This window comes from Syngnathus typhle, linkage group LG1 (genome assembly GCF_033458585.1).
Source record: "Syngnathus typhle isolate RoL2023-S1 ecotype Sweden linkage group LG1, RoL_Styp_1.0, whole genome shotgun sequence".
Lineage (NCBI taxonomy): Eukaryota > Metazoa > Chordata > Actinopteri > Syngnathiformes > Syngnathidae > Syngnathus > Syngnathus typhle.
Genome location: NC_083738.1, coordinates 16,951,448 through 16,978,127, shown reverse-complemented (window position 1 = coordinate 16,978,127; position 26,680 = coordinate 16,951,448). Strand labels below are relative to the sequence as shown.

The 26,680-nt window shown below is 40.7% G+C and overlaps 2 protein-coding genes across 2 annotated transcripts in view; one reads left to right on the top strand and one right to left on the bottom strand.

The window, feature by feature from the left end:
• The first annotated feature begins 512 nt into the window (after window positions 1-512).
• The window catches only part of ctnna1 (catenin (cadherin-associated protein), alpha 1), a 41,517-nt gene continuing 15,349 nt past the window's right edge, over window positions 513-26,680 (top strand). Inside the window, exons 1-13 of the mRNA XM_061269419.1 lie at window positions 513-673; window positions 1,867-1,981; window positions 3,128-3,323; window positions 9,328-9,494; window positions 9,829-9,948; window positions 10,777-11,046; window positions 12,155-12,358; window positions 21,996-22,076; window positions 22,253-22,405; window positions 24,700-24,792; window positions 25,238-25,394; window positions 25,500-25,700; window positions 26,068-26,219. Coding sequence (XP_061125403.1) covers window positions 1,877-1,981; window positions 3,128-3,323; window positions 9,328-9,494; window positions 9,829-9,948; window positions 10,777-11,046; window positions 12,155-12,358; window positions 21,996-22,076; window positions 22,253-22,405; window positions 24,700-24,792; window positions 25,238-25,394; window positions 25,500-25,700; window positions 26,068-26,219 — 1,899 coding nt within the window. The 5' untranslated portion in view covers window positions 513-673; window positions 1,867-1,876. The remainder of the gene's footprint in view (window positions 674-1,866; window positions 1,982-3,127; window positions 3,324-9,327; window positions 9,495-9,828; window positions 9,949-10,776; window positions 11,047-12,154; window positions 12,359-21,995; window positions 22,077-22,252; window positions 22,406-24,699; window positions 24,793-25,237; window positions 25,395-25,499; window positions 25,701-26,067; window positions 26,220-26,680) is intronic.
• On the bottom strand, window positions 14,960-20,131 carry lrrtm2 (leucine rich repeat transmembrane neuronal 2). Its single transcript, XM_061269429.1, has 2 exons — window positions 19,512-20,131; window positions 14,960-18,790 (listed from the first exon to the last, which is right to left on the bottom strand). The coding sequence occupies exons 1-2, from the start codon at window positions 19,513-19,515 to the stop codon at window positions 17,157-17,159; spliced, it is 1,638 nt and encodes a 545-aa protein (XP_061125413.1). The 5' UTR covers window positions 19,516-20,131; the 3' UTR covers window positions 14,960-17,156.

The window sequence follows — 26,680 nt, the reverse complement described above, 5'->3', positions numbered from 1 at the left end:
GATTTTGGGGAAATCAAACGCATTGGAACCAGAGGGCATTTATGCTGACAGCAACAGATTCAATGAAGCAAGATAAAATAAATAAAAGTGAAAATAAAAACAAATATTAAAAAAATATTTACAGCAAACATAAATGATACATATATACATTTATATTTAATTGGATTTACATATATCACTATCTTGTGTTTATACCCACATTTATTTACAAATAAAACATGTATAAATTAATATTTAATTGCATCTACGTATAACAAAAAACCAAAAAAAAAGTTCATAACTGAAAAGTGTTTTGTTGTCGTTCTGTGTATCTGTTGCGTAATCACTTTAACTTCCTTGATGAGGGGATACATAACCTCTTTTAAGTTCCTCCATAAACGTGATTCTAATCTATCCTTTGTAAAAAATTTTTTTAACGTAAACCAGTCAAAATGTATGTTGCTGGTTGGTCGACGTAGTGCAAAATAGAAGCAGTAATTAATCCATATATGGACAAGCACAGCTACTGCCACGCCCAAAACAAGTCGTCATTTGCGGGCTAGTTGGACGTTCCCCGGTAGTCTAGCTGCCAGGAAGTTCAGGAACTCGGTCACCGCCCAATCCCCCCTCCGTCTCGGCTATTGTTGGGAAACAAGTCAACGACAGCGAAACCAGCTCTATCGAAACTTTCAAGGTAACATTTTGTCAAACTCTCGTTGATCGTCAACTAATTTTATTGTTTTGAAGAGGAATTTGTTATGAAGTGAGATCGAGCGACAAAAGTTGCTTCTCCGCTAGGACAGCGAAAGAGAGCAAAACTTTGGAGGCGAAGCGTTGTCATCTCCTCCATCTTGAAACTTCCCTAACGAATTGTTATGAGTGAGTTCAAAGTGATTCTTTGAAGTCACTTTGACGTCACACGATCGAAGTTGAGAGAATGGAAGGACAACCATTTGAAAGCGAACGTTCGTAACTGTTTAGTTGGGATTAGGCACAAGTAGTACACGGAACCCTTGTGGATCGTTTGTTTGTCAACTAGCATTAGCTTTAGCAAGGTGTCGGCTTTGGCAAAGTGCGCAGCAGGTAAGCAAAATGGGCGAGAACGACACTTAATCTGCAACACTTATAACTTGGTCTCAATCGCCTGATTTAGTTACATTTTAAATCTTAGGGTTGCAAATGGGATGAGTGCTGCTTAGTTTTATTTCAAATGACCACACAGGTGTAAGTTGAGCTAAATGTTAACATCGCTGACGAGTTGACTCATGCTTTGAAAGATTTTGGCTACCTGTGTCGATGAGAAATTTTAGTGATGGTAAATCGCTGAACAGAAAGATCGCTGGTCTCCTTATTTAGGCCTTGTGGCAACCCCCCCCCCCCCCCCCAAGTTTTTTATTCACCTGACCTGCTCATCAATAATACTTAATCTTTTGTTAGATATTTTTCCAACTACAAAAGAAAGTCAAACATCTAGACCACAGGTGTCAAACTCAAGGCCCCGCCGGGGGCCACATACGGCCCCCCACATCATTTTATGTGGCCCGCGAAGATAAATAGTGCATCAAATTCGTGTGTCATTACTAGAATTGCAAATTGTCTTCACTTTTGATATCTTTTAAAAAAAATACTTGATCAGTTTTTATTCATCTGATTTGAAAACGAGTTATTTGTCAGTTTGTTTTGTAGCTTTTACTGTATATAATATGAGGTGCTCGTACATTTGGCTTGACAGTCATAATGGCCCTCCGAAAGAAGCTATGACTACAATGCGGCCTGCAAAAACATTCTGAAAATCACTGTCTTGCACACACAGATTGGTCTGTGGTCGGAATGGAAATTCTCTTTCATTGTTCTTTTATTTGATGTGATTTTTGTGTACCACCTTAGACTTCCAGACATGACAAGCATCAACACCGCAAATATCAATTTCAAATGGGACCCGAAGAGTCTGGAGATCAGGACTCTGGCAGTGGAGCGGCTGCTCGAGCCCCTGGTTACACAGGTAATAATAGTGTCAGTGTGCATGTTGTTTTTACCATCCCAAGGTAAAGTTGAAATAAATCTGAATAAATTGCTAAATCAGGCCTCACTTTCTTATATGAGCCTTTTTAACACGGTCTGCATGACGTTTACATCTACATGTACATTCTACATACCCCTCAGATGTAGAATATCACGTTTTATAAACCCCATTTTAAATTTTTCAGCAATAAAGCAGCTTTAGTGATCTAACCTTGAATCCGCCCCATATTAAGTGGAAATAAAAGGCTACACACCTGTTTAAATGTGATTCTATAATAATTACAACTCAATTGGGACGAAGAAAAAAACTGAGAACGGCTGTAAAAAAACAGACAATGTAAGGATATGGCTGCAGTTTCTATTTGAAAAACTCAAGTAATTATATTGATTAATTCTATTATGTCATTATAATTGTTCTCCACCACTGAGCACTGTTGCCGTTGAAGTAATTTAGTGTGTTGGCACCAAACCCAAAGGACAGAGTGCAGAAAAGACGGTCATCAACAAGTGAAGAAAACATGGACCACTGTCATATTACCAAGAACCAAATGTCCTTTCAAAATTGAGTTTTTAGTGTTTTTTTTTTTTTTTTTTTTAATATGTTTTTTACAAATTATTTTTGAATTTATTATTTTTTTAACAGTATATCCACTGTACTGCTGAACCAATGACTAGCCGGACACTCGGTAGATTAACAGCCAGTGGGCTGAATCCCTTGGCTGTCTCCTTCCGCCTCGCTCGACAACGAGCGTTTGTGCCAGCTGGCTTTGTGCTTCTGCTACGGGGAGCAGAACTTGTGTGGAAAACAAGCGGGTACCCCTTAGCTTATAGACATCCAAAGCTTTTGTAATTGCTGAGGCAGCAGTGTCTTCTCTGTCATGTGTTCTCAGGTGGTGGTTATAAAGTTGTCTGTAAAATTGTCAATGAATTCAAAATTGTATGACTTTAGTGTTGTTTGTCTGTGGATGTTGCATCAGATAATCTTAAAATTTTGATCGTTTGAATTGAAGGCAAATGGTAACAATGGTCTGAATAGTAACTGGTGGTACAAGTAATCCAATTAGTTTGCTATGAGACACAGCCCCATTTCAGTTATTTTTTTGACCTCACTGTATTCCCACCACAGGTCACCACTCTGGTAAACTCAAGTAACAAAGGCCCCTCGAACAAGAAGAAGGGACGCTCTAAGAAGGCACATGTCCTGGCCGCTTCAGTGGAGACCGCCACCCAGAACTTCCTGGAAAAAGGAGAGAAAATTGCAAAAGAGAGTCAGTTCCTTAAAGATGAGCTGACTGCTGCAGTTGAAGATGTCCGCAAGCAAGGTAAGGGATACTTACTGTATTGGAAATGTTTGATGAGCTTTGCTCTGTGGTTTGTGCTAGTTACTCCTGGGTATATACTGTATTTTCTGGATTATAAATCACTCCGGAGTAGTCGCACAAGCCATAAAATGCATATTAAAGAGGGAAAAGTCATATAGAAGTCACACTGGTGTATAAGTTGCTTTTTGGGGGAAATTTATTTGATGAAATCCAACGCCAAGAACAGACACGTCATCTTGAAAGTCAATTTAAAATAAAAATAGAATACAGGCAACGACAGGCTGAATAATTGTACGTTATGCTAATGTTACATTACACATAAACAACGAACTGAGAACATGCCTGGTATGTTAACATAGCATATTAAGAGTTATTCAGATAACTATAGCATAAATAACATGCTAACAAGTTTTCCAAACGATCCGTGTCACTCCAAGTCACTAAATCTAATGAAATATTCATCCTCTGTGTCACTTTTAAACAACTCCGCTAACTCCGGAGGTAGAAGATGCGGCGCTTTTTCGTTTACGTCACTTGCGTCAGACTCATCGTCAGTTGCAGAAATGATCAACACAGGCCTAGAGCACCTTCTTGCAGTTCAGTGTGAGAATAACATGTGAAACTAGAATTGCAATTTCGGAAGAAATTGCGTGTGAAGGCGAAGGCAGATGTTAATTTACAAACGTTAAGCGTTAAAAATGATGAGCGGGAAGAATGAAAAGGGAAAGAAATAATTGTGAAATAAATGGGAAAATGTTACAAATACATGTTACAAAAAGGTACAAATGATAAGCGTTAAAAATGAAATGTTACAAATGTTACAAAAAAGGTACAAATGATAAGCGTTGAAAATGATAAGGGGAAGAATAAAGAGTAAAACATTTTATGACGCCCAATGTGGGAATCGAACCCACTACAAGAAACTGGCTCGGGTTGACATTGCCATTGTGTTTCCGACTGAGCTAATCGGGTCCCTTGCCTGAGGGTGGTTGAATTTGGTTAATGTAATGAATGTGTTTGTTGAATGCGAATGCGTAATCAAAGTGGTGGAAATTGCTTGTTGCGAATGACAAAAGTTACAAATGATAACCGTTGAAAATGATAACCGGGAAGGATAAAGAGTAAAATAAATAATGACGCCCAATGTGGGAATCGAACCGACGCGGGTTTTGATACCACTCGGGAAAGCCTCTCGTGTTCTGGAATCACTTGTTTCCCACGAGCTAATTGGGTCCTTTTCTTAAGAGTGGTTGAATTTGGTTAATGTAATGAATGTGTTTGTTGAATGCGAATACGTAATCAAAGTGGTGGAAATTGCTTAATGTAATGAATGTTGAATGCAAATGTTAGTTACAAATGATAAGCGTTGAAAATGATAAGCGGGAAGAATAAAGAGTAAAATAATTAATGACGCCCAATAGAGATGCACCGATCCGATATCTGGATCGGATATCGGCCCCGATATCAACAAAATAGATGGATCGGGTATCGGAAAATACAGCCGATCTGTGAGCCGATACTTTCCTTAATCTATTGGGACGCGGGCTACGTCAGACGTCAGCAGCACGTGTGCCGCATTTCACGAGAGTTTTCTAAACAAACGCAAACATGGAGCGAACGTTCGCTTCTCTTCCCCGGGTTGCTAAGCGGACGTCAAACCCTGCGCGTTCGCTTCTCTTCGGGTTGCTAATGGGACGTCAAAGGCTGCGCGTTCGCTTCTCTCCCGAATGGGGGGGGCTAATCGGATGTGAAACGCTGCGTGTTCGCTTCTCTTCCGGGGGGGTGTTAATGGGACGTCAAACGCTTTGTGTGGCGGGCTCCATCTAGTGTGGAAACTGAGAAGCTGAGCTCAAGCTTCTTGTGCGGGCCATATTCAATTATGTTTTCAGAATTTGCTGCGGGCCAATAAAAACTGGACCGTTAGTTTGGACACCCCTAATTTAGAGCAAAGAACTGTGTAGTCTGCCTGATGCCATTGCCTTTGGTCTTTTCTGTTCCACATGTAGAGTTATGTAGCTTGTTAAGTTTGAACTGGACTGCCCCTACACCTGTCTATGGACCCCGTGGAGGCTATTTTGTGTGTTTTGGGGTGTTCTCTTGTATTGAGGGGTGCTGGTTGGCCGCTGTTACTTTTTTTCCTTTGTCTTTTAGCTTTGTTTTGCTTTGATGGCTTTTATCTTGAGCACTTTCTGCCTTTCTTTGTGGCACCGTTGTGTGGCAGCCTTATGAGAGCCTATTGAGTTCCGCTCATGCCATCTGTGTGTCTTTTGTATACCCACTCTGTGGTATGAATACGGCTGGGGCCTGAATTTCCCCACCCCTGGGGATCAATAAATATACAATCAATCAAGTCAACCATAATATCGGATCGGTATCGGGTATCGACCGATACGCAAAGCCACGGCATCGGTATCGGTATCGGAACTGAAAAAGTCGGATCGGTGCATCTCTAACGCCCAATGTGGGAATCGAACCCACTACAGGAAACTGGCTCGGGTTGACATTGCCATTAAGAATGAATGGGGAAATAAAAGGCACAAATTTGCTAATTACTTAAAAACGGTAAATGTTATGAACGGGAAAAAAGGTGGCAAGCTTGCCATGAATTTTTGGAACGTGTGAAAGTTTGAACGAGGTGAATTGGTTGAAGCATGTGGGAGTAGTTTGATGTCAAAAAAGTGGGAGGAATAAGTTGTTTAATAATAAAGTACAACAATATCAATGTGTGAAGGCCTTCGCCTTCAGACAATGATATTATAATGTGTTAATAATTTCACACATACCAGAGTATAAATCGCACCCTCGGCCAAACTATGTAAAATAGACTGTGATTTATAGTCCGGAAAATACAGTAATCAGTAAATCAGAATGTGCATACGTCACAAGCAAATGACAAATAAAATGCATAGACACTTAGGTAGACATTTGGCATAGTATCAATACTCGTATGATCTCAGTGTTGTGAAAAGAGGGGATGAACCTGATTTGGAATCTTCTGGTCACAGCTCCAATAGCATTTCGGGGTAAGCAACAATGTATTTTTCTTTGGAAAATATGGATTGTGTCCATGAGCAAATGTGTTGCAATCTAATTGCCAGAGTAGTCCTGAGATTGGAATCCCGTCACACCAGAGTTATCCAAATCACTGTTGGTATGTCAGAAATGAAAGATGGCCACCATCTGTATTTGTGCAATATTTGCTTGTAGCCAATTTAGCTTGGGAACAGGAAGGCTGCTATGTCCCGACTACAGTTCAGCAATAAACATAGCTACCTGATTTTAAAAGCAGACTTTGACTTTTGACTTTAACACCGTCTTTTGTACATAATTAGGAATGGGCCTTTGGTTTAACTTTGGTTGGTAATTGGGACCCTTCTAAAATTATTTTCATGGAGTGAGCTCCGCTACAATGTGATTGTCATATTGAGCATAGCAATGCTACCTTTTAGTCTCCCACTCAGTGGAGGTACCTGTTGATGGCGCTCTGTGTAGGCTTTATTTTCAACGCGTTTTCTGCCTCAAGAGGCTGTAAGACAAATGCCTAACATCTAACGTTTGATTTTCTTTTTCTCTCTTGCCTCACTACATGAGAAACTCAATGCTGCAGTCGTTGTCTTAGTAAATAAATAGGGCAGGACTCTGTTCTTGGGATTGCACTTGTCTGAGAGTGAAAATATGTAAACGGCTGATGAAGAACATATGTATGTTTAGAATATCACCAGTTTTGACATCTTGGGTTTAGCTCCTCTTTGAGTAACCACTTTCAAAATGCTTCCCTGTTTTTGGTGGTTGATGTTCCTGCTGAGAGCAAGTTTCACTGTATTAAAGCGCTAATGCAAAGGACAAAGAAAGGGAGGCGATGTTTGTGGTGACATTGTTTTATGTTAATCATTTATCTGACCTATTCCCATGATTTGCTGGCAACCAGTTTGCACTGTATTTGTTTTTGGCCCAATGCCAGATGGTTCAAGGCTTCAGCACATCCATGACCAAAGTGAGGATAAGCGGTGCCTAGAATGGATGGACAGGTCTTAAGTCTTGCGTTTCAGTTTGCATTTTGCTACTTAAAACAAGACGGGACTCCACCATAGCAAAGTTGACAGGCTTGTTACAGCAAGTTCCAATTAATGTCTTTATTATTTTAGTTATCTGTTTTCACATACTCCCAATTATCTGGTTTTGCATACTGTTTGAATAGACCTTTATGGCGCATGTAATTAGCTAGGTAGCTTGACCTATACCGATATCTTGCTGTGACTTTTCTCTTGCTTCCACTGGCTTTCCCTTCTCTTTGACACTCTTTGCACACACATATGAGTTGATCTCAGTTAAGACTGCAAGGTCACACATTATCTCACAGGCTAGGCAGAGTCGCCCCCATAGAGAAGGGCACCCAAGAGTAGTGTAAGAATAGGGACCTTGGAGGTCAGCAATCTTGCAGAGAAGGCTCCTCAGCTGTGTATCGATCTTTCTGGCATACATTAAATAGTTAGACTGAGAAGGCAGCCTCCTGGTAATTCCTATTAGCACAGTGAGCATTGAAGATAAAGAACTGGAACAAAATCTAACAATACTCCCAGACCTTTCTGAACGGTGTCTTGGTTGAGTACAACTGTTATCGGCCCTCGATGTGACAGCTGTGCTCGTGTGTCTTTGTTGCCTCAAGTTGCCCAGCGAGTTAAATGTGCCCCCGCTTCAGCTATCCTCTCAATACTTTGGAGGTGGCTGACATGCGGCTAGTTAGCCTTTGTGACACACACTTCAGTGTTGTTACTGTAGATGCAGTAAGCTGTCACCCGGCTGGAATGCAAGCACTCCGCTGGTGCCTCGTGCCGGCTGTCAGCTTTGCTATGCTGCCCAGTGGCGCGTGACTGGACTGATAATGTGACCATTGAGAAAGCCAACATCGCCTCCATCCCCTGGATTCATGTAACCTTTTCCACCCAGCTGTGACCTGACCTGCCTGCTGTTAGAATGTAAGGATGTAACAAAACATCGATGACGTTATCAAGGATGGCCGTCCACACGTAATGCAGTATGTGCTTGTTCCCGGGGCCTTTATTTGTATTCCAGAGATTTCAAGTTTATATATATATATACTTTTACTTAATTTGACATTTATGCAGGGGACACGACTTCCACTCGAATGCATTTTAACAAAAATAGTTCTTTAAAAGATTTGTTTTGGGGTGATTATTACATAGCTGAGAGAAATGTACCCCTGAATTTTATTGAATTTATGAATTTATCACACATGAACTTTTTACAATGTTGTGAACTTAACTTCTCAGTCTTGGCCATTTTTGTTTGGTGAACCCTTTGTCATCCATATCTACTTTGCTTTAGGCAATGGGAATGTATACTGTCCTCTCACTCTTTTTATTAGTTTTTGGGTTACGATTTATATGGAGCTCACTGTATTTTAGGTCCATACTACATCCTTTTGAATTTCCATGCTCCCCCCATTAATGTAACCTATTGAATGATGCACTGATGTTCATAATGTGAGCCAACAAAGTCAATATGCGCTCAGTCAACCATACAGGCCAATGTAGGACAAATCATGGTGCTGGACAAACAAGATTTCAGGCCTTTTGTTGGGACTTTGCCCTGAGTCGTGCATTTGGAAATTATATTAGAAATGTAGAAAGAATGCCCCCAAGATGGAATGGGTCTAGCTGTTCTCCGTTGTGTACATTTGAATTGCCTGATATCTCTTTAACACACAACTCAAATTAAAAAAACTCGATGTATCATGTGCTGACTCATTCAATGTGAAAAGGAAAAGTCATACAAATATATCCATGCTGTAACCCTTACATGTAGCAGTGATTCCACTGTTGGCTACAAATTCAAACTTTGCTTGATGATGTCTGAATTCTATTGCCATCTCAAGATGGTATGTTGATATATCAGTGTCAGTATAAAGCTTTTTAGTTACCAGGGCGATTGTAATTCAAATGTTACCCGAGTAGACATGCTGACAGATATATTCTATTCCCAGGTGATTCAATGAGGCAGGCTTCTGGAGAATTTGCTGAAGACCCTTGCTCCTCTGTAAAGAGGGGCAATATGGTTCGTGCTGCCAGAGCCCTCTTGTCGGCAGTCACACATCTGTTGGTTCTGGCAGACATGTCCGACGTCTACAAACTTCTGCTGCAGCTTAAACTGGTGAGAGAGATTCCATGACATTTTGACCGACTGGACTGTATCAAAGCAGAGAAATGGAGGATATTCACGGATTAAAGTTTGGAGTGCTGCCAGATAAAGCCAGTTTAGTGAAATGTAGTCAGATTTAACTCACATAAATGATTAACACAGTTGTATATTCTGGAGGTGTCATTCACATTTTAAATTATGTTAAAATGATACTTTGGGTACATTACATTTGCAGATTGTGATGATTAACTGAGAAGACACAATTTATTGGCCCGAGAAATCTTAAGAAGTTGAATTTAAAATGTAAGGATTTTGTTTCTTGAAGCATTGTTTCTTTCATCTTGAGGTGGAGGACAGCCTTGTGAAAGTGCGTAATGCAGGAACGGAACAGGAGCTAGGGATCCAGTATAAGGCCTTGAAGCCGGAGGTCGACAAGCTGAACATCATGGCAGCCAAAAGGCAACAGGTATAATAAATATCTAGTGTTTTCTTTTAGTGTCTCGTCTTGTATTTGCCAAAATAACCCCCCTGGTTTATTTGAATGCACAGAACGGATGTGACGTTGACTGGGCTGTCCCTTGCAACCACCACTTTGCTATTGAGTGGTGTGCCAGCTTGCTTGCCCATGGCTGTAATAAGCCGCAATGGGGGAGGAGGGGAATTAAAAAAAAACTGGCTAAGAGCAATCGCGTCAGCCCCGCCTGCCCCCTCATTTGACAATTTTTTTTATGTCTTTATTTATGACGCAGGTAAAGTGTGAGAATGACTCACATTTGTCAATATCTGATCAAGAAAATAACACGTTGTATTAAGGAGCTGGCTGAGCCGAGACGCTCCTGCGTCACGGCTCCCCTTGGTCTCCCTTTCTTTCAGGCCACATGGCTGCGCCCAGGGCGTCTCGACAAATAGGCGAGCTAATATAAGCTTGCTTTTATAAAACTGGTGTAACCAAAAGCGCCTTTAGACATTGGATTTCTTGACAAACCATGTATATTTTTCCTTCTGTGCTCCACAGGTACACTTTAAAGCTCAGCTGGAAGTGAAGTGAATCCTGTGCGTGTGTTTTTTTTTTGTTTATTCCATGAAACAATGGAAGCTCATTTGGTCTATTTTCTATATAATGCCCCACTTTGAGTAGAAATACATTATACAGTATTACAAAGGCATCTTTTGACTGACTTATGACTTTTATTTGTACTGCTGGCAACAAATAAGTCTAGGTCACAGAACTCACACTTAACCTGGTCTCGTATTGAAAAAATACCTTACCACACTTTACCATTCTTTCATTTAGGAGTTAAAGGATTCCCAACACAAGGACCAAATGGCTGCCGCCCGTGGTGTTCTCCAGAAGAACATTCCCATGCTGTACACAGCATCCCATGCCTGCCTGCAGCATCCTGACGTTGCTGCCTACAAGGCTAACCGTGACCTGATCTACAAGCAGCTGCAGCATGCCGTTAATGGCATCTCCAATGCCGCTCAGGCCACTGCCACAGAAGACTCGGCACTCAATCAACCGGCAGGCGGAGGAGAGCTGGCATATGCCCTCAACAATTTTGACGTAAGTACAAGTGGTTGCAGAATGGCGACCCGTTGACTTGCGCTCCATGACTTGTTTGTGGATTTGGCACATCAGCAACTGTAGCGCACTACTTAGTATGTATGTACCTTGCTAAATTCTAAACCGAAACCATGTCATATCTAGGTTTTTGTCAAATTGGTTTGAGTAGAAGAGTTACCGTGTGCATACTGTAAACAAAGTTAAATGTTCTAAGCTTAAGTTTAACACAAGTTAAAACTTGCGTCATAGTCATAACAGTTGATTAATTGGCAATGAAAAAAAAAATAAAAACCTTAACAGCGGGATAGAACACTGAGCTAATCATCTTAATGTTGTGTGGGGTGATAAATGCAGCCAATGAAGCTATTAGCAGGCAAGATTTTGATTACAAAATAGTTTTCCATATTCACCCTGTTCAGATAATGAGCGGATCTCCACTGAGTTCTAAAAATACATGGTCATTGCAATCTTCTACCATGTTATTGAGTCAATTAGCTATTGAAGCGGTCAGCATAGCTGTACTCTCAATAGGACATTGTTTACCTTGTTGATTAATGCTGTCACTTGCATAGCTACGGCTGTAAGATGCACTGCTTCATTACTCATAGAATTTTGCATGGCATGCAGTGGTGTTGATTGGAAAGTAGTAAACCACAAGACAAACTGCCCATCAAATCGACGGTAGTTACGAATAACAATTTTACGATATGATAGGACCTCGGTTTTCTTTTGCCCTAGTTCATATTTGGATGATACTTGTATGTATGGTGCGTATATTAGACATTTTGGGCCAAAATGTCCTTTTTTTTTTGTACAATCAAAAATGGTCTACTCCAAATTGATCTGCCTTCCTTTATGACTCACCTGCTCATTTACGCATCAGGTGCACATGGGCAACTTTGAGATCACTCTTGAATCAGCGCCACCCCCTCGTTTCCATCGGAAGCAATTTGATAAGTTCTTGTGACACAGAAGCAGCTCTCTGGTCTTCATCTAACGGTTAGATGTAATTAATGCAGGGGGCTGAATATGGCTGTGATTGCGGCTGCCTAATGTACTACATTATTAACATCGGAATGATATGGCATTTTTTCTTTTTTATTCTTAGAAACAAATCATTGTGGACCCTCTGGCATTTAGTGAGGAGCGCTTTCGTCCATCCCTGGAGGAACGTCTTGAGAGCATCATCAGTGGCGCTGCCCTCATGGCCGACTCGTCTTGCACTCGTGATGACCGCAGGGAGCGAATTGTGGCTGAATGCAATTCAGTGCGCCAGGCTCTTCAGGATCTGCTGTCTGAGTATATGGGCAATGTAAGTGAAGTTTTTTTCCTTTTGTTTTTGTCACTCATATCCGGGTCCAGATGTATTGCACTTGGCAACCGACTTTTTAATTTGGTTGTATCAATTGGGGATTCTCAAAATTCTTCTTGTAATCACTTGAGTTACATTGAGTTTAATGGAGAATGCTTCAGGTATTTTGGGCTCAAAGAGGGCGGGGCCTGGTGGGGTGGCGTGTTATGTCTGCTTCAACACTCAAGTCCACAGGTCTTATTGTTTTGGCTCCAAGCAGTGAGCAAATGACATGAACAAGATGGGCTTAAACTGCTGACTTTCAGGTTTAGTTTGAGGATATTTAAATTTGTTACATATATGTTCATTTTTTCTCACTGCTTTTTAGCTGTGTAGATGATATAGCTGAAATTATGTTCAATATTTTAATGTACAATACACGCTGTTATTCTTTATTTAGGATTACTTGGCCTCTGTTGTTGAATTGTTTGCTATCGGCCAAATTGTTGATTGGCATGAAGTTTGCTGCTGCCATTAGAACATCCCTCACCCACTTCCAACAAAAAAATAAAATAAAACACCATCTCAAAACCTGCGAGGTCATTTGTAAGTCAAGGCTGCACAAATCTTTGGCTATTGGCCATGCATTATCTGAACCACTTATACTCCATATTTGCCAATTAATGCAGAAATCCTGATTAAAAAAAGTTTCACATACTTTTTATTGCAATTGAAATTTCAAGATAAAAATGAGACTTGCGGTCTTGAAAATGTTGACTGACGTAACCAAAGGAACAATTTTGAATGAGTCTGTTTCATTTAACTTCCTTTTGACGTGTGAAGCACATTTGGGAATGAAGTTTGTTTGAAACTTCCAGCCTTAAAATAATGTAAATATTCAGCAATACATAGTACATTAGTTAACAGAACATTTTGCTAAAGAATGAAGATCACAATTCTTCTTTTGACTTGGGCTCCGTCAAGATGTCTATCTGGCCATCAGCTGACTGATAAGTACTGCTTAGCTGGCGCTTCTCTCACCTCCAGAGGAGAAAGTCATTGTACAGTGGGGAGCAGCAAGGGATTCTGGCTGGTAGTTGAATGAACCATTGTCCATGCCAGTAGCACCCACCCAATCTAATACCGTGTGTAATCAGATGAAAATGTTGCACATCATTCCCCTAGGGACACCAAGTGTTACCATTCAATCTGATGTTTCAAATGACTTTACGTGAACCAATAAAATGCACAGTAACCTATTCATTCGAAGTATAATTGCACCACCACTCACTTCATCAAACAGCCACAGTGGTTTATAAAAAAGAAAAGTTTGTTATCCAAAGGGTGCAGATCACTTTATATTGGCTCATTTCAGTACTTTCCAAAAACATAAGCTGGCCTTCCGATTATTTTTCCGTACGAGTGGTTTGCATCTTGTGGTATAGCCTGTATATTTATTCTAACTACGGATTGTGATACCTTCATGCCTTACCTGTGGAGGCTAGCCGTGATGTTACGAATGAAGTCTTAATGTGTTTTTTTCACACCTCACATATTGTTTCTGTCAGCAACTGCTGCCGATTCCATTGGCAGTCCTTTTCCTGTCCTGATGTCTCTTGCTCAATTCACTAGCAGTTCCTTTCTTTTACAGAACATTGCAAATTGTTGTGTTGTGGCCATGCCCAATAATGCCAGTCTAATTTTCTCCCTTTTTCTCAGCTTCAAAATGGTTTGCTTTTCTTCCATATACTGCTCTCTGGTCTTCATGTTTGCTTAACAGCAAATGCGTTTTGCACAGGTGAAACACAAACTCAAAAGCAAACACCAGTGAATAGAGTAACCAGTAAATCGAAAAGGCAACACCTGAGCAACTCGAAACGCCCATCAGGCACGGTCCAATACTTTTGCTCACTTGAAAAGTGAGTTGCTTCAAACAAGATTTTCTGTCCATCTGGATTTAAATACCGTGACATGAAAGCTGGACTTCTGAACTTTTATGTCGTAATCATGTTTTGATTAGAAATTCCAATTTCTTCAATATATAACAAAACTAAAGGAATCAAACTTCCCTAACCCTACGTTTGGAGAGGACTGTACACCTTAATTCTTGAAATGATTACATCTCAGTGTACAAAGAGAGAGGTTATGAGCCAGGCCTTTGAGTCTCAAAGTTGTTGGCCTTTCCTGTCATTTCAATTTAGGTGCACTTTATACTTTTTTATCTTCCAGGTTTAGGCCACCTCTTGTTTGGCATGCCAACTTTGAGGGGTTGGGCTGCAATTGTGCTAGTGAATAGATATATTTGGGTCTGTCATCATGCTTACTTGAAAATCTTTTAGGTGTAAAGCAAATTGAGTAAACAGTTTGTCTTCATGAGGATTTTAGGTGTGTTGGTTGGAGTCTTTTTAGGAAAGAGCCAGTGCGTATTCCATGGACTCAGCCAATCAGTCCTAGGGGAACATATGCTAGATATTTGCGCATTTGGCAATTAGAAATTCAAATTATTTACATGTCATTTTTGTTCCTTCTTCAGCATGCAAACGCTTCCATTATCCACAATGTGATGAACTAAAGTACGTACATTGTGAGCATTAATAAGGTACACTGTTATTTGAACCATTTTATTTAAAAATATACTGTTATGTTTTTGAGGATACTTTTTTTTGATCATGATGGCACATCTTATGCACTATACAGATATGAAATTGTACATTTACAATACAAAATATGCGAAGCATTCATTTTGCACGAAAAAGCTGGGCAAGAGGGAGGAATCTGGTTCCTTTGTTTTTTACTTCTTTTTTTTTCCTGGCAGGATAGGGAGCTAAAGGATGACAAGAGGAAACAAAAACATTTTACAAAGAGCCAAAGTGCAGTGGGATGCATATTTCTACAAATGCTGTGGCTTTTCCATCACATGGCACAACCATAGTTTTTAACAGTGAAATGTCAAATAGTTGATCAAAATTTATTGGAATGCCATGTAATCCTCGCTTTTATCTGTACCATAAATGAACGTCTCTGTCTCCTGGATGGCACTTTGAAACATGCAAGACAGATAAAAGGGTTGTTGTCCTAGCAGTGCGAAGCTGAAGGAAATGAAAAGTAACAACACAGCAGACCTGTTTGATTTTGAAATCACGGTTTCCCTTTGCTTTTTTAGATGGAATAATTATTGACGTATGAACACACATCTCATGAAAATGTGCTGCCACACAGACACAAATATTGATTTGGATGTTTCAAACCAACGTGACGAGACCAAACTGCAAATGACACCTGCACACGTGTTTGTTTGGGTGTTTTGTAATATTGGTCTATGAATCGAATACTTTGACATTTTGCTAAGATTGCCAGTTGTAGTACAGTCAAATGTTGAATTTTCAATGCAAACCAAATGTGTTAACACTCAGTTTCTATTGTTCCACATATTTCAAAAGGTCAGAAATATGCACATGACTTTAAACAAGTACTTTACACCCCCCCCCCCCCCTCCATTTGCTCTTTCCATGCTCAACATCATATCCTCTGTGTGTCTCTCCTTCACCCTGCCCCCCATCACCAAACTAAGCACAAAGAAGTGCGGAGCTGCGGCAGCAGCTTTAGTCTGATGCTAATGCACATCCTCTCCCTCCTGCATACAAATGTCTCCTGACCCAGGCATGCTGTTTGCTTATCACTTGATCTCCAGTTGTTTTCATGGTATTGTCCACAGTTTTGGTTGAGACACCCGGCAGCTGTCATAGTATAGAAGTATTCTTGAGTCTGTCTCTGAATAAAAACAAGTTCCTAAAAAGAATCACTTATGCTTTTGTTGAGCATAGAGATTGAGCCTATTAAGAAACATATTTGCGACTGAACAAGCAAAATGTTGCTGGATCACTGGTGTGGGTGACAGAATATTTGATTCTTTTGCCTTGCCGTAATTGGTTTAATCTCAGGGCTGTCAGTCCTTATTAGTGTGGTAGCTGTAAAGAGCCCGGGGTATGGAAAGCTTTGATTTATTTTATTTTTTTTCTTTCACAATAAAATGGTCCCCCGTCTGGCATGTGCGCTAATCATTAGCGTTTCCTTGTTAATCATTCACCAGCGCAGTAGCTAGGTAGATAAGTGTCATGGGATATTTTAAGAATGTGTATGCAATTTCTGAATGTTGTATTGAAACAAACCCATTGTCTGCGGGAGGTATAAAACCCTCTTTTTTTTTTTTCGCGCACTAGTTGGAGGTGTAAATCAGTGTTACTGCAAACATGAAACCTGCTAGAAATTGTCCCATTCGCATTGTCCCTTCAGGAAGAGTGTATTGGGTTTTGTTAATGCAAATGTATCACATCTCAGAACCATTACATTTACCCAATTTATAGTTTGGTGTCTGTTAGTTGACTTGTTTACAGTTTCTGTGGTGTGAATAAAAGGTGATTTCAGATATCTATAAAAAGCAACACGTAATGTTTCCACTTAATGTAGTTTACAGAGGGTCATTTGATGTTTGAGTGTTTGTTCTGTGCTGAGGAATATTGACATAAGGTGGTGACAAATCTCACAGTTGACACTTGTTCAAAATGATTGCCCCTGCCTTATACGAACAACTTGCACTCATAGAAAAATAAATGTATGCCTATCTCTACATCGCCGAACACCATCATGTCTTTCATTGGATCAGTAAGCATATGTCATGTGTTCTCAAATCCCGGAAAGTAGAAATTGTGTGTGTGTGTGTGTGTGTGTGTGTTTATTTTCCACATGAACTGCAAAACGAATCAAAAAATCAAACCCTGTTTCGTCAAATGGCAAACCGTATGTCCTAGAAATAAATAGTTCATACTTCACACTCTTTGTAAGGCAGTTGCTGACACTTGCACTGCCCATAGCCATTAATGATCACAAGTGCCCCTTCTTCGTGGCTGGGCTCATACTCATTATAGGGCACCTGCGTAGCTAGATCTGCCATAGGCTGGCGCTGCTGGGTCCTCATCTGTCGGCGGTTCTGAATAGCGGAACAGTGGCGTATCCGGCGCAGAGTGGGGGGGCAGCACTTCCGTGAGATATATACAACAAAAATGATGAAAAAGAACGAAAACAGAAGCGCCATAGTCCCCATGATGACCCGATGAGTCATAACGGTATTGTCCATGATGGAGAAGTCATCTGTTACAGCTGCCTCTTCCAATGCAGTGGTGGTTGCTTGAGAAATGATAGGTGTTTGTGTTGTGGTTGCCAATGTGGAGTAGCTCCAATTATCCTCTGCATAGTCCTGCGTAGGGGTTGGCTGCATAATTCCAAAAAAGGAGCTTGTCATCTCTGCAGCTGTGGTAGCGTCTGTGGTTGTACCGGTGGTCTGAACAACTGGTGCTGAAAAATTCTGGCAAAGTTGGAATCCATACACAGCATCGAGTATTTCCTCACCTTGGGCATATTCGGGGCTATGGCAGAGAATGGAATGTTCCCACCTTCCCTTGAAGGTGCTTAGCCAAGTGGCTAGCGAACAAATCCTTTTGGTACATTCCCAGAGGTTGCTAGACAAGCCAATAGTACTTAAAGACTGCCACATATCCATGACTTGGGCATCCAGACTACTTAATTTGTTGTTATCCAACAGCAATATCTTGAGATTTGGCAGCGTTTGAAAGACATCGGGTGTCAAGACACGGATCTCGTTTCCCGTAAGGTCCAGCTTCTCTAAAGTGGTCCAGGTCCACTCCATGCCGCATGTTATGTTGTTGATCTTATTCCACTGCAGATACAGAAATTGGAGAGCAACGAGGCGTGGGAAATGGGCCAAGTTGATCTTTGTCAACTGATTGTGCTCCAAGTGGAGCTCTTTGAGTTTAATGAGCCCAGCGAAACCATTTCGTGCCAGACTTCGTAGACGGTTGCTGCTCAGACCAAGGTATTCCAGGCTACGGCAGTCCCAGAATGCACGAACGGGTGTGGTACGAAGTAAATTGGATCGTAGGTGGAGAATCTGGAGCTTTCTTAATCCATGAAACAATTCTGGTTCTAGCGCGGTCATCTGATTGAAGGACAGGTCCAAAATCTGCAGGTTAATGAGGTGGATGAAGGTTGTATTGGGCAACTTGGTGATACGATTTGAGCTCAGATTGAGGTCCTTCAGCTTGTAGAGCCCCTGGAAGGCATCTTCTTGAACCGTAGTGATCTGGTTGTGGTCGAGGTGCAACCAGGTGAGCTGACTGAAGCCGTAGAATTGATCAGGGCTAAGTTCAGTGATGCTGTTGTGTCGTAGTGAAAGCCCTAGGGCCCCTTTGTCCACACCATCTGGGGGTGCCTGAAGTCCTTGGGTGTCGCAGTAAAACTGCAGGTCCTCACAGCGGCATTTTTGAGGGCAGGTTGTGCATGATGCAGAAGGCAGCAGGCACACAAGGAGCATGCTGATCATGTACAGACAAAGAGCCGCTGGTGCAGGTCCCACCAATGGCCACCTTGAATGAAAACCTGAGTGGATTCGAAAGAAAGCAAATGAGTATGAAGGATGTGGGCGAAGGGCGAAGCTCATCTGAGCTAATTAGAATTGAGCGGTTTACTGAATTTGTTTCTATTCTAATTCCAAATACTTAACCCCCCCCCTTAACCAATAATTTCAAGTTCACTCTTTGTAGCATCGGCACCCCAATTTTACAATGATGATTTAACTGGTATGATTTCATTAATGCTTTTATATATTTGGAAATTTTCTGGTACACCTTTGAAGAAAAAAATCCAAGCTATGCAACCACCTTGCATAAAGTTCTTCCTTAATGCTGCCTGTCTTTTTAGGGTGGTTCTAACTAAATGCTGTCTTCCAACCAACCCTACTGTGATCGCTGCAATCGGAATCATCCATTTTAACCAAATAAGAGTGCTAGTTTGAACAACCTCTTGTGTTGATTTTTGTTTTAAACAATATATTGTAGAGTACAGCATCCTCTGTCAGGATTAACTGTCAACCTTGCTTCATGAAGAGAGCCCATCCTGTGGTGCAGTTGGATTATACGGTTGTTAATAGAATACATTGCTAAATGTGTGTGTGTGTGTGTGTTTGTGTGTCTCTCTTTCTCTCTGTCTGTTGGTGGAGGAGAGAAGATAAATTCTGCCAGAGATGTCAGTTCTTTGCTATTCGAGTTCTTCTTGCCTTCCCTAGTCATAGCTAGACCTTTCATATAAGAAACAAACTTACCCATTCTTTTGTGCACATCGGAAGCCGCATTCAACCGTCCTTCTTTGCAGACTTTTTGAGCACCCACATGGAAAAAACATCCAAATGGAAAGAACCTTTTAGGAAAAGCACAAAATGAACCAACCGCTTTTGGAATGAAACAATGCTGAGCCCACGCAAAGGCGAGAAAATAGACATTTCCATGTCCCAAGATGGTTACTCCTGTTTTTTTTTTAGCTGTCCCATAAAATCCAATAGTGGTTTAAATTGTTGTCGTTGTCCAGCAAATCCTAGAAGTATAGCAGTTTTTTTTTTCCTAAGTTGAGCAGTTGCAGTCCCTGCAATTCTGCTAGAGGTTCTCCTCCTCCCTTTTTTCTTTTCACCCTTTTCTTTCCTCTGCAATGATGTCTGATGAGCCGCTTACTTCAATATCAATCCTTCCCCTCTCATGGCTCGAGTCCTCCACTCTTAACTTGTTGATGGCATCCAAAGAATCTGCTTCTGACGCCAGCTAAGTCCCAACATTGCCTCCGCAGCGCCGTGAGCAGAGCCCTCATCTGCTTGCCGAGACGCAAGGAGAGAGGGGGAAAAAAGGCGAGCGGGGAGCCAGGGATGTTATTCTGTGCTTTTTGCTGCAGCCACTCACTGCTACAGAGTGGTGGCAGCCTGGCGTCGACCATCACTACTCGTTCTCTCTCTCTTTTTCTCTCCCACTCAAACAATCCTCTCGCTCGCTCTGTCTCGCTCACTTGTTCAGTCACTTGCTCCCTGGCTCATACCACTGCTTGTGTACCTCCAGTCTTCTCTTCCACCCCCACTTATTTCCCACTGACTTGTCGCAATCAGAATATGGATATTTTGAATGTGGGACTGGGCTGCTACTGAATAGAAGACTGTAATCTATTTAAAAATGACATGACCAGTAATATGAAAAAAAAATAAAATACATGTTTCCAGAGGAGTGTATGATGGAAGTATTAACAGAATAGTTCATGTAACCTGACATTGGAATTTTTAGGCACGAGCACAAGATCTGAAAGAATAAAAAACAGTACAAGCCTTGAACATGCCTGGCGTTTAAAAAATTCTATTAGTACAATTTGTTCAACAGCAAACCACAAAGTGAGATTAAATATCGAAATTACAATTTGATATTGAACAAATACATTAATTTCTGTCTTATCTGCGACAAATCAATGTTACATAGCAAACCTTATTTTTCGAAATTACCCTTTGATAATTTAAGGGCAGTTGCTATTCTTATGAACTACTGCACATTTCTAACTATCCAAGGGAGCTGGGAAAGTATTAAGTGAACGTTGTCTATTAGCAGTAGCAATGGGTATACAGTAACAATGCAATTATTTCCTGCTTGTCTCATTTGGGTCAGGGTGAACTGGAGCCTATCCCAGCTGACTTTGGATGATAGACAGGGAACACCATGTATTGGTCGCCAGCCAATTGCAGAGCACATATACAGAGAAATTGAAATATTGTGGAGAACTCAATTTCAGTATATGGCAACTATACTTCTATCCCCTCCCTCCACACTGCCCTATCTGTGCTTCATTCGAGTTGTACTAACATTCAAAATGCTCTCTCCAGTCTAGTTATCGCTGAAAATAAATCAAGCACGCCTTCATTTCCAAATCTCATGTCATTTTCAATTTTTAAAATAAAAATAAAAAATACCAAATAAGAACTGAATCCCAACTGAAGGGGAAAAAATTTCTTGTCTCCATGTGCACTTGCTAACCCCGTTTGATAGGCAAAGAGGATTGGAGGTTGGGTCGGATCCATGAAGTTGCTGCATCTGATTTGCACGTTATAAAGGGGTGAAAAGCCCATAACCTAACTGGTTACTTGTTGCCCTTTTGTGTCCATCTAATTTCCCTGTAACTTTACTAATGGTCTCTGCCTTGCTCTGGGAATATCTGAGAGCCAACTAGTTTCTGTCTGAGAAAGTTTTAGGTCTGGTAACTTCCACTTGAACAGTTTGCAGAATGAGGATGAACATCTCACTGGTCTGTGGGGGACTACTGCTTAGCATGTAGCATTCACATCTTCTGAAAGAGTTATGTTTCTATAAGCATTTATATGAAATTAGAAGATTCAATTATAGTCTGTACAATTTTCATTTGTTTCAGTTTTTGTTGACGTATAACCACAAGTAAAACACAATGCTGGTTTTCCTATGTGAAATAATGTAAAGTTAATACAAAGTTATTTTTTCCTCAGACGACAGTTTGAAAATTGGTTCTAACTTATCTCTGAGGGCGTTCAGTTGCCGTACAGTGACGGTCCAAATAATATTTGGGCAAATCGATGTCATGCACTAAACGATTGTGTGGGGTTGAGAAGTCTTCGTGCTTTTCTCTATGATCCTAAATGCACATGTGGCTGATGTTCAGTTTCATTGTGTATAAAATGTACCTGCCATCATGGCACTTAGTGTTGCTGTCCTTGATTCCAATGAAATTGATCATGCTCTTGTGTTCTTTACAGGCTGGCAGAAAGGACAGGAGTGATACTCTGAACACAGCCATTGACAGGATGACAAAGAAAACCAGAGATCTCCGCAGACAGGTTTCTTTTTTTTTTTTTTTTTTTTTTTTTTTAAATTCCCCTTTGAGGTTTTTGGACTATATGATTCTCTACCCCTCAATATAGCCATTAATGTAATACAAGCAAACAAGTACCATACCATAAACACTTTGAATACTTCAAACATTGCCCTTTTCTTCTATTTCTCACTCTTATAGCTACGCAAAGCTGTGATGGACCATGTGTCTGACTCATTTTTGGAAACCAATGTGCCCCTCCTGGTTCTGATTGAAGCTGCAAAGAATGGCAACGAGAAAGAAGTGAAGGAGTATGCGCAAGTGTTCCGTGAGCATGCCAACAAGCTGATTGAGGTAAGGTACAATGTTGACTATGTTCTTTATCAAAACCCAATCTGTTTTGTCCTTTATTTATATCATTTTTTTAAGGAGTGACAATCATTTATTTGTCTCACAGGCATCCATATAGCAAATTTCCCACAGGTCCACTATCCAGGTTTTCTTTTTTGACACTGTTGACTTCCAGTTATACAGTGGTGTAAATGATCTGTCCAAAATGTCGTGATTTAACGAGACCCTGGCAGTAGGGGTAGTTGAGTAGTAGCAGTAGGAGTAATACTGATGACTTCCAGCCTGTTACTCATTTCTAATGCTCCACAATTCCCAAGCTTGTTGGTGTTTGCCTGCTGCGGCCACACATCCTCAATATCTTGCCATGTTAATTATTGAAATGTTTACTTTGTCCTAAGAAGACAAGAGCAAATGAGGGACCACAAAATGATGACTTTGGAGCAGCAACAAGCCAGAGGCACCACTAGCTGACCTCATTAGTGTATTTTCGCTCAATTCCTTGAATGCCCGTGTCTGAGCAGCAAATGCCTGACATTTGAAATGGGACTTCCCCCCACGGGCAGTTGACCACTGTATTGGCTGGTCCAGTGAGGACAGAGCAGCATAAGCTTTTTCCAAACACCGCTGGTGAATTGGACAGTAGGGAGCATCACATTGGGGAGGAGACCTTTAAATTGTGAAGGAGCACCTCACTGTCTGTCACCCATCAGGACATTGACAGGCTCATACTATATGCTTGAAAGTACTGTAGCTACTTAGGAGTAAAATACTTTGTATAATTGCTTGTAGTTGTTAAGGTGGGAATGAGGAAGCTAATCTTATTTTAAATACAACAAGCAATGCCTCCAGTATCAAAACCCTTACAATTTATACACCCTCAAAACCGCTGGGTTTAAAATTGGACTGACCCAGGAAGTTGGGTTTGGACCCAACCTTCTGGGTTGGTGCAATTTTTTTTTTTACCTAAATTGGCTTGTTCTTAACCCATTATTTCTAAGACTGTAGTTTTTTTTGTCTCTATATTCTGATGAGACAGGACTGGGAACTACAGTAATTATTTTAAGAGAAGTCTAGATGCTTTTGTTCATTAGCAAACACCTGAAACTGGTTCCTGTGTTCAGTAACAAAAATCTTGCTTTCTCGCCCGTAAATTGTACTTTGGCTTGTACAATGTTGATGAGTACTATCTGAGTCTGATCGACCTTGACCTTGAAGGTGACCTTTCATTTTGGGGCGGTTCTCATGGGATTTTTGGTCAGCATTTGTATTGTGTCCCCTATTTCATTCATTTCCATATTGCAGCACACATCCAGGAATGGTGGCTATTGTACTGTAGAACTTAAACATCTGGTTAATATTTGCAGCTGTAGTCACAGGAACACCATCAAGCTGCTTTGAGGGTTGGAAATAATGTTTGTGTTTACTAGCTGCATCACCGTTTTAGTGTTGGCCTGAAACATGTTTTTTCCTCCTTAAATTGTTTTGTCGAACAAAAATTTAAAAGCAATATTGCATAACAAGTTTCATTGTCATGTCAATCCCGTGACAGTTGTGGGATTCACTTTAGCAGTGATACCAATAATTTAGTCAACCGATAGAGAATAGACTGGTGTGCTTTAGATGAAATTCCTTAAACCTGTGCTCTTAAACTCAGCCTTTGACAAAATTGTTGCTCACATGATACGAGTTCAAGACTTGGTGGCCTCAAGGCAAATGGTCCATTAGTTTCTACACATTAGCTTGAAACCATTATAACATTATGACTGACCCACATTCATCTTTGGATGGCATCTAAGCAGATCCGCTAGCTTTGTCTGAACCATGTGGCCTTTAGGAGGTGAGTTGAATTTATTCAAGTAGTGAAAATTTGAAATTACAAAGACAAGAACCAGACTAGTGACAACACGTTTTCTCTTGCAGTAGTGAAGTTAGGACTTGTAATAGATTACATTACAGCACAGTGTCTGGGTAATCCTGTTTTGGCGGAGTTCCTCTCATCCTCGACGATCCCCATTGTTGCCATCATATCGTAACAGCAGTGTCTGACCTACATTTTTCTGGAAAATCTTTCTGAAGGAGCACAATGACACTTATTTACTAATATGCATAGGCACCAATTTGCGTATATACTCAACTTGTATGTGGTGTACAAACGTTATATGCATTTGTTTGTATATGAGGCCCAATGGATGGGGCAAAAGTCATCATGTGGAATCTTCCCTTGTCTCATTGTCTTTTATAAGAATCAGAACTTACATGCTTATGTTGTGCCTTTTTTATCTTTTTCATCTATCAAGGTGGCCAACTTGGCATGTTCCATCTCCAACAATGAGGAGGGAGTAAAACTGGTCCGGATGGCAGCATCTCAACTGGAAATTCTTTGCCCTCAGGTACTATTGCTGTTTACACCCACTTAATTTCGTCAATCTCTCTTTTGATTTCTGCAGTTGTAAAATATGGGAACTAAATATGTTTGAACCTTGTAAGGATATGTTAGAATACCGTGATGATTGTCAATGGCACTGCACGCAAAAAAGGCTGTGACCATCTCCTGCAAAATCAACTTTTACATTTTGATATCAAAGTTGTGTGAGCATTTTTACTATTCAACCTGAATTAATCTAATTCTAGATGAAAAAAAACTGCACACAGACTTAGTAGGAAATCCTTCACAATTTCATTTCGCACTTACTGTAAATTATTTCCTCAAATATGCTATCTTCAGAGTACAGTTTGAACACTGCAGTTGTATGTTAGTGTTGTTAATTGTCCTATTAGTGCAGTTAGTGCAGATACCCTAATGACACCAACATATGTGTGATTGGGCGATTGCAGGTGATTAATGCAGCTTTGGCCCTAGCTGCAAAGCCCAACAGTAAGGTGGCACAAGATAATATGGATCTGTTCAAGGAACAATGGGAGAAACAGGTTAGAGTCCTCACTGATGCTGTTGATGACATAACATCCATCGATGACTTCCTATGTGTCTCTGGTAAGTGGTATGGTACTCAATACCCCCAATACCAAAATGTATGATGCAAGTCATAGTACAATCTACTCAGTGGTATACCTGTTGTACTGTCTGTCTGTCCCACAGAGAACCACATCCTGGAGGACGTGAACAAGTGTGTTATTGCTCTACAAGAGAAAGATGTTGATGGTTTGGATCGCACTGCTGGGGCTATTCGAGGTCGTGCTGCCCGAGTGGTCCACGTGGTCACTTCTGAAATGGACAACTATGAACCCGGAATCTACACAGAGAAGGTGTTGGAGGCCACAAAGCTCCTGACTGACACAGGTGCAACTCTTAAGTAACTGCAGAAAATAGACTGAGTTCTTTTGTGTTTAATCGAAATAAGACCATTGCAAATATCTGCTTTTATTTTGGAAAACAATGACCATCAATCTTTCGTGTGGAAGATTGCTTAAATGTTGTTTAGTTTTTTTTTGTAATCAGGATATATTACCAAATCAACGGTGAATATCAACTTGTCCCTTCTCCTAAAAATGATTTGTGACCCGTCTTGGCTGCTGTGTCGCCGTAATGAGTCATTTTGATTTGTCTGTGCTTACACACGGTTGTATTGGCCTAAGCTTACTGTGGTTCTTCAAAGAAATCTTCCTCAATATTGTTTTTCCCCACCTTTTATGTCACTCTCCCACAGTGATGCCACGGTTCGCTGAGCAAATTGAGTCTGCAGTGGAGGCCTTGAGTGCAAACCCCTCACAGCCCGTTGATGAGAATGAGTTCATTGATGCTTCCCGTCTTGTATATGATGGCATTCGAGACATTCGCAAGGCTGTCCTCATGATTAGGGTAGGTTGGACACATTGCTTCCTAACTCATGCAATTTATATTGTATCTTGTGCAAATGTGGAATTGTCTATTAGAACCCAAACAATCATTCATTTACAGCCTTCTGTTATTGCTGTCATGGACGCGTTCCAGTAAAAAGCATATTATCATCCAAGCACACTTTTAATCAGTCGTAGGTGAAATAGGAGTCAATATGCTTACCCTGCTAACGGCGCTAACTATGTTGTCAAATCTAATGAATACCAAGTTCCTTACAGAGAAGACAATGGTTTTCCAATATTTTGTCAACCAAGGACCGGTTCATGGTAGGTACATTCCTTAAAGGAAAAAAGTGAATATGCAGACTTGTGGTTGTGGATCTCTGCAGTACACCGCCTCATGCTGAACTCAAGACAGCAAATGAACATTGAACATTGATTGGAAACATTTAGCTTAGCGGCTTATTAACACTAAGTTACTCA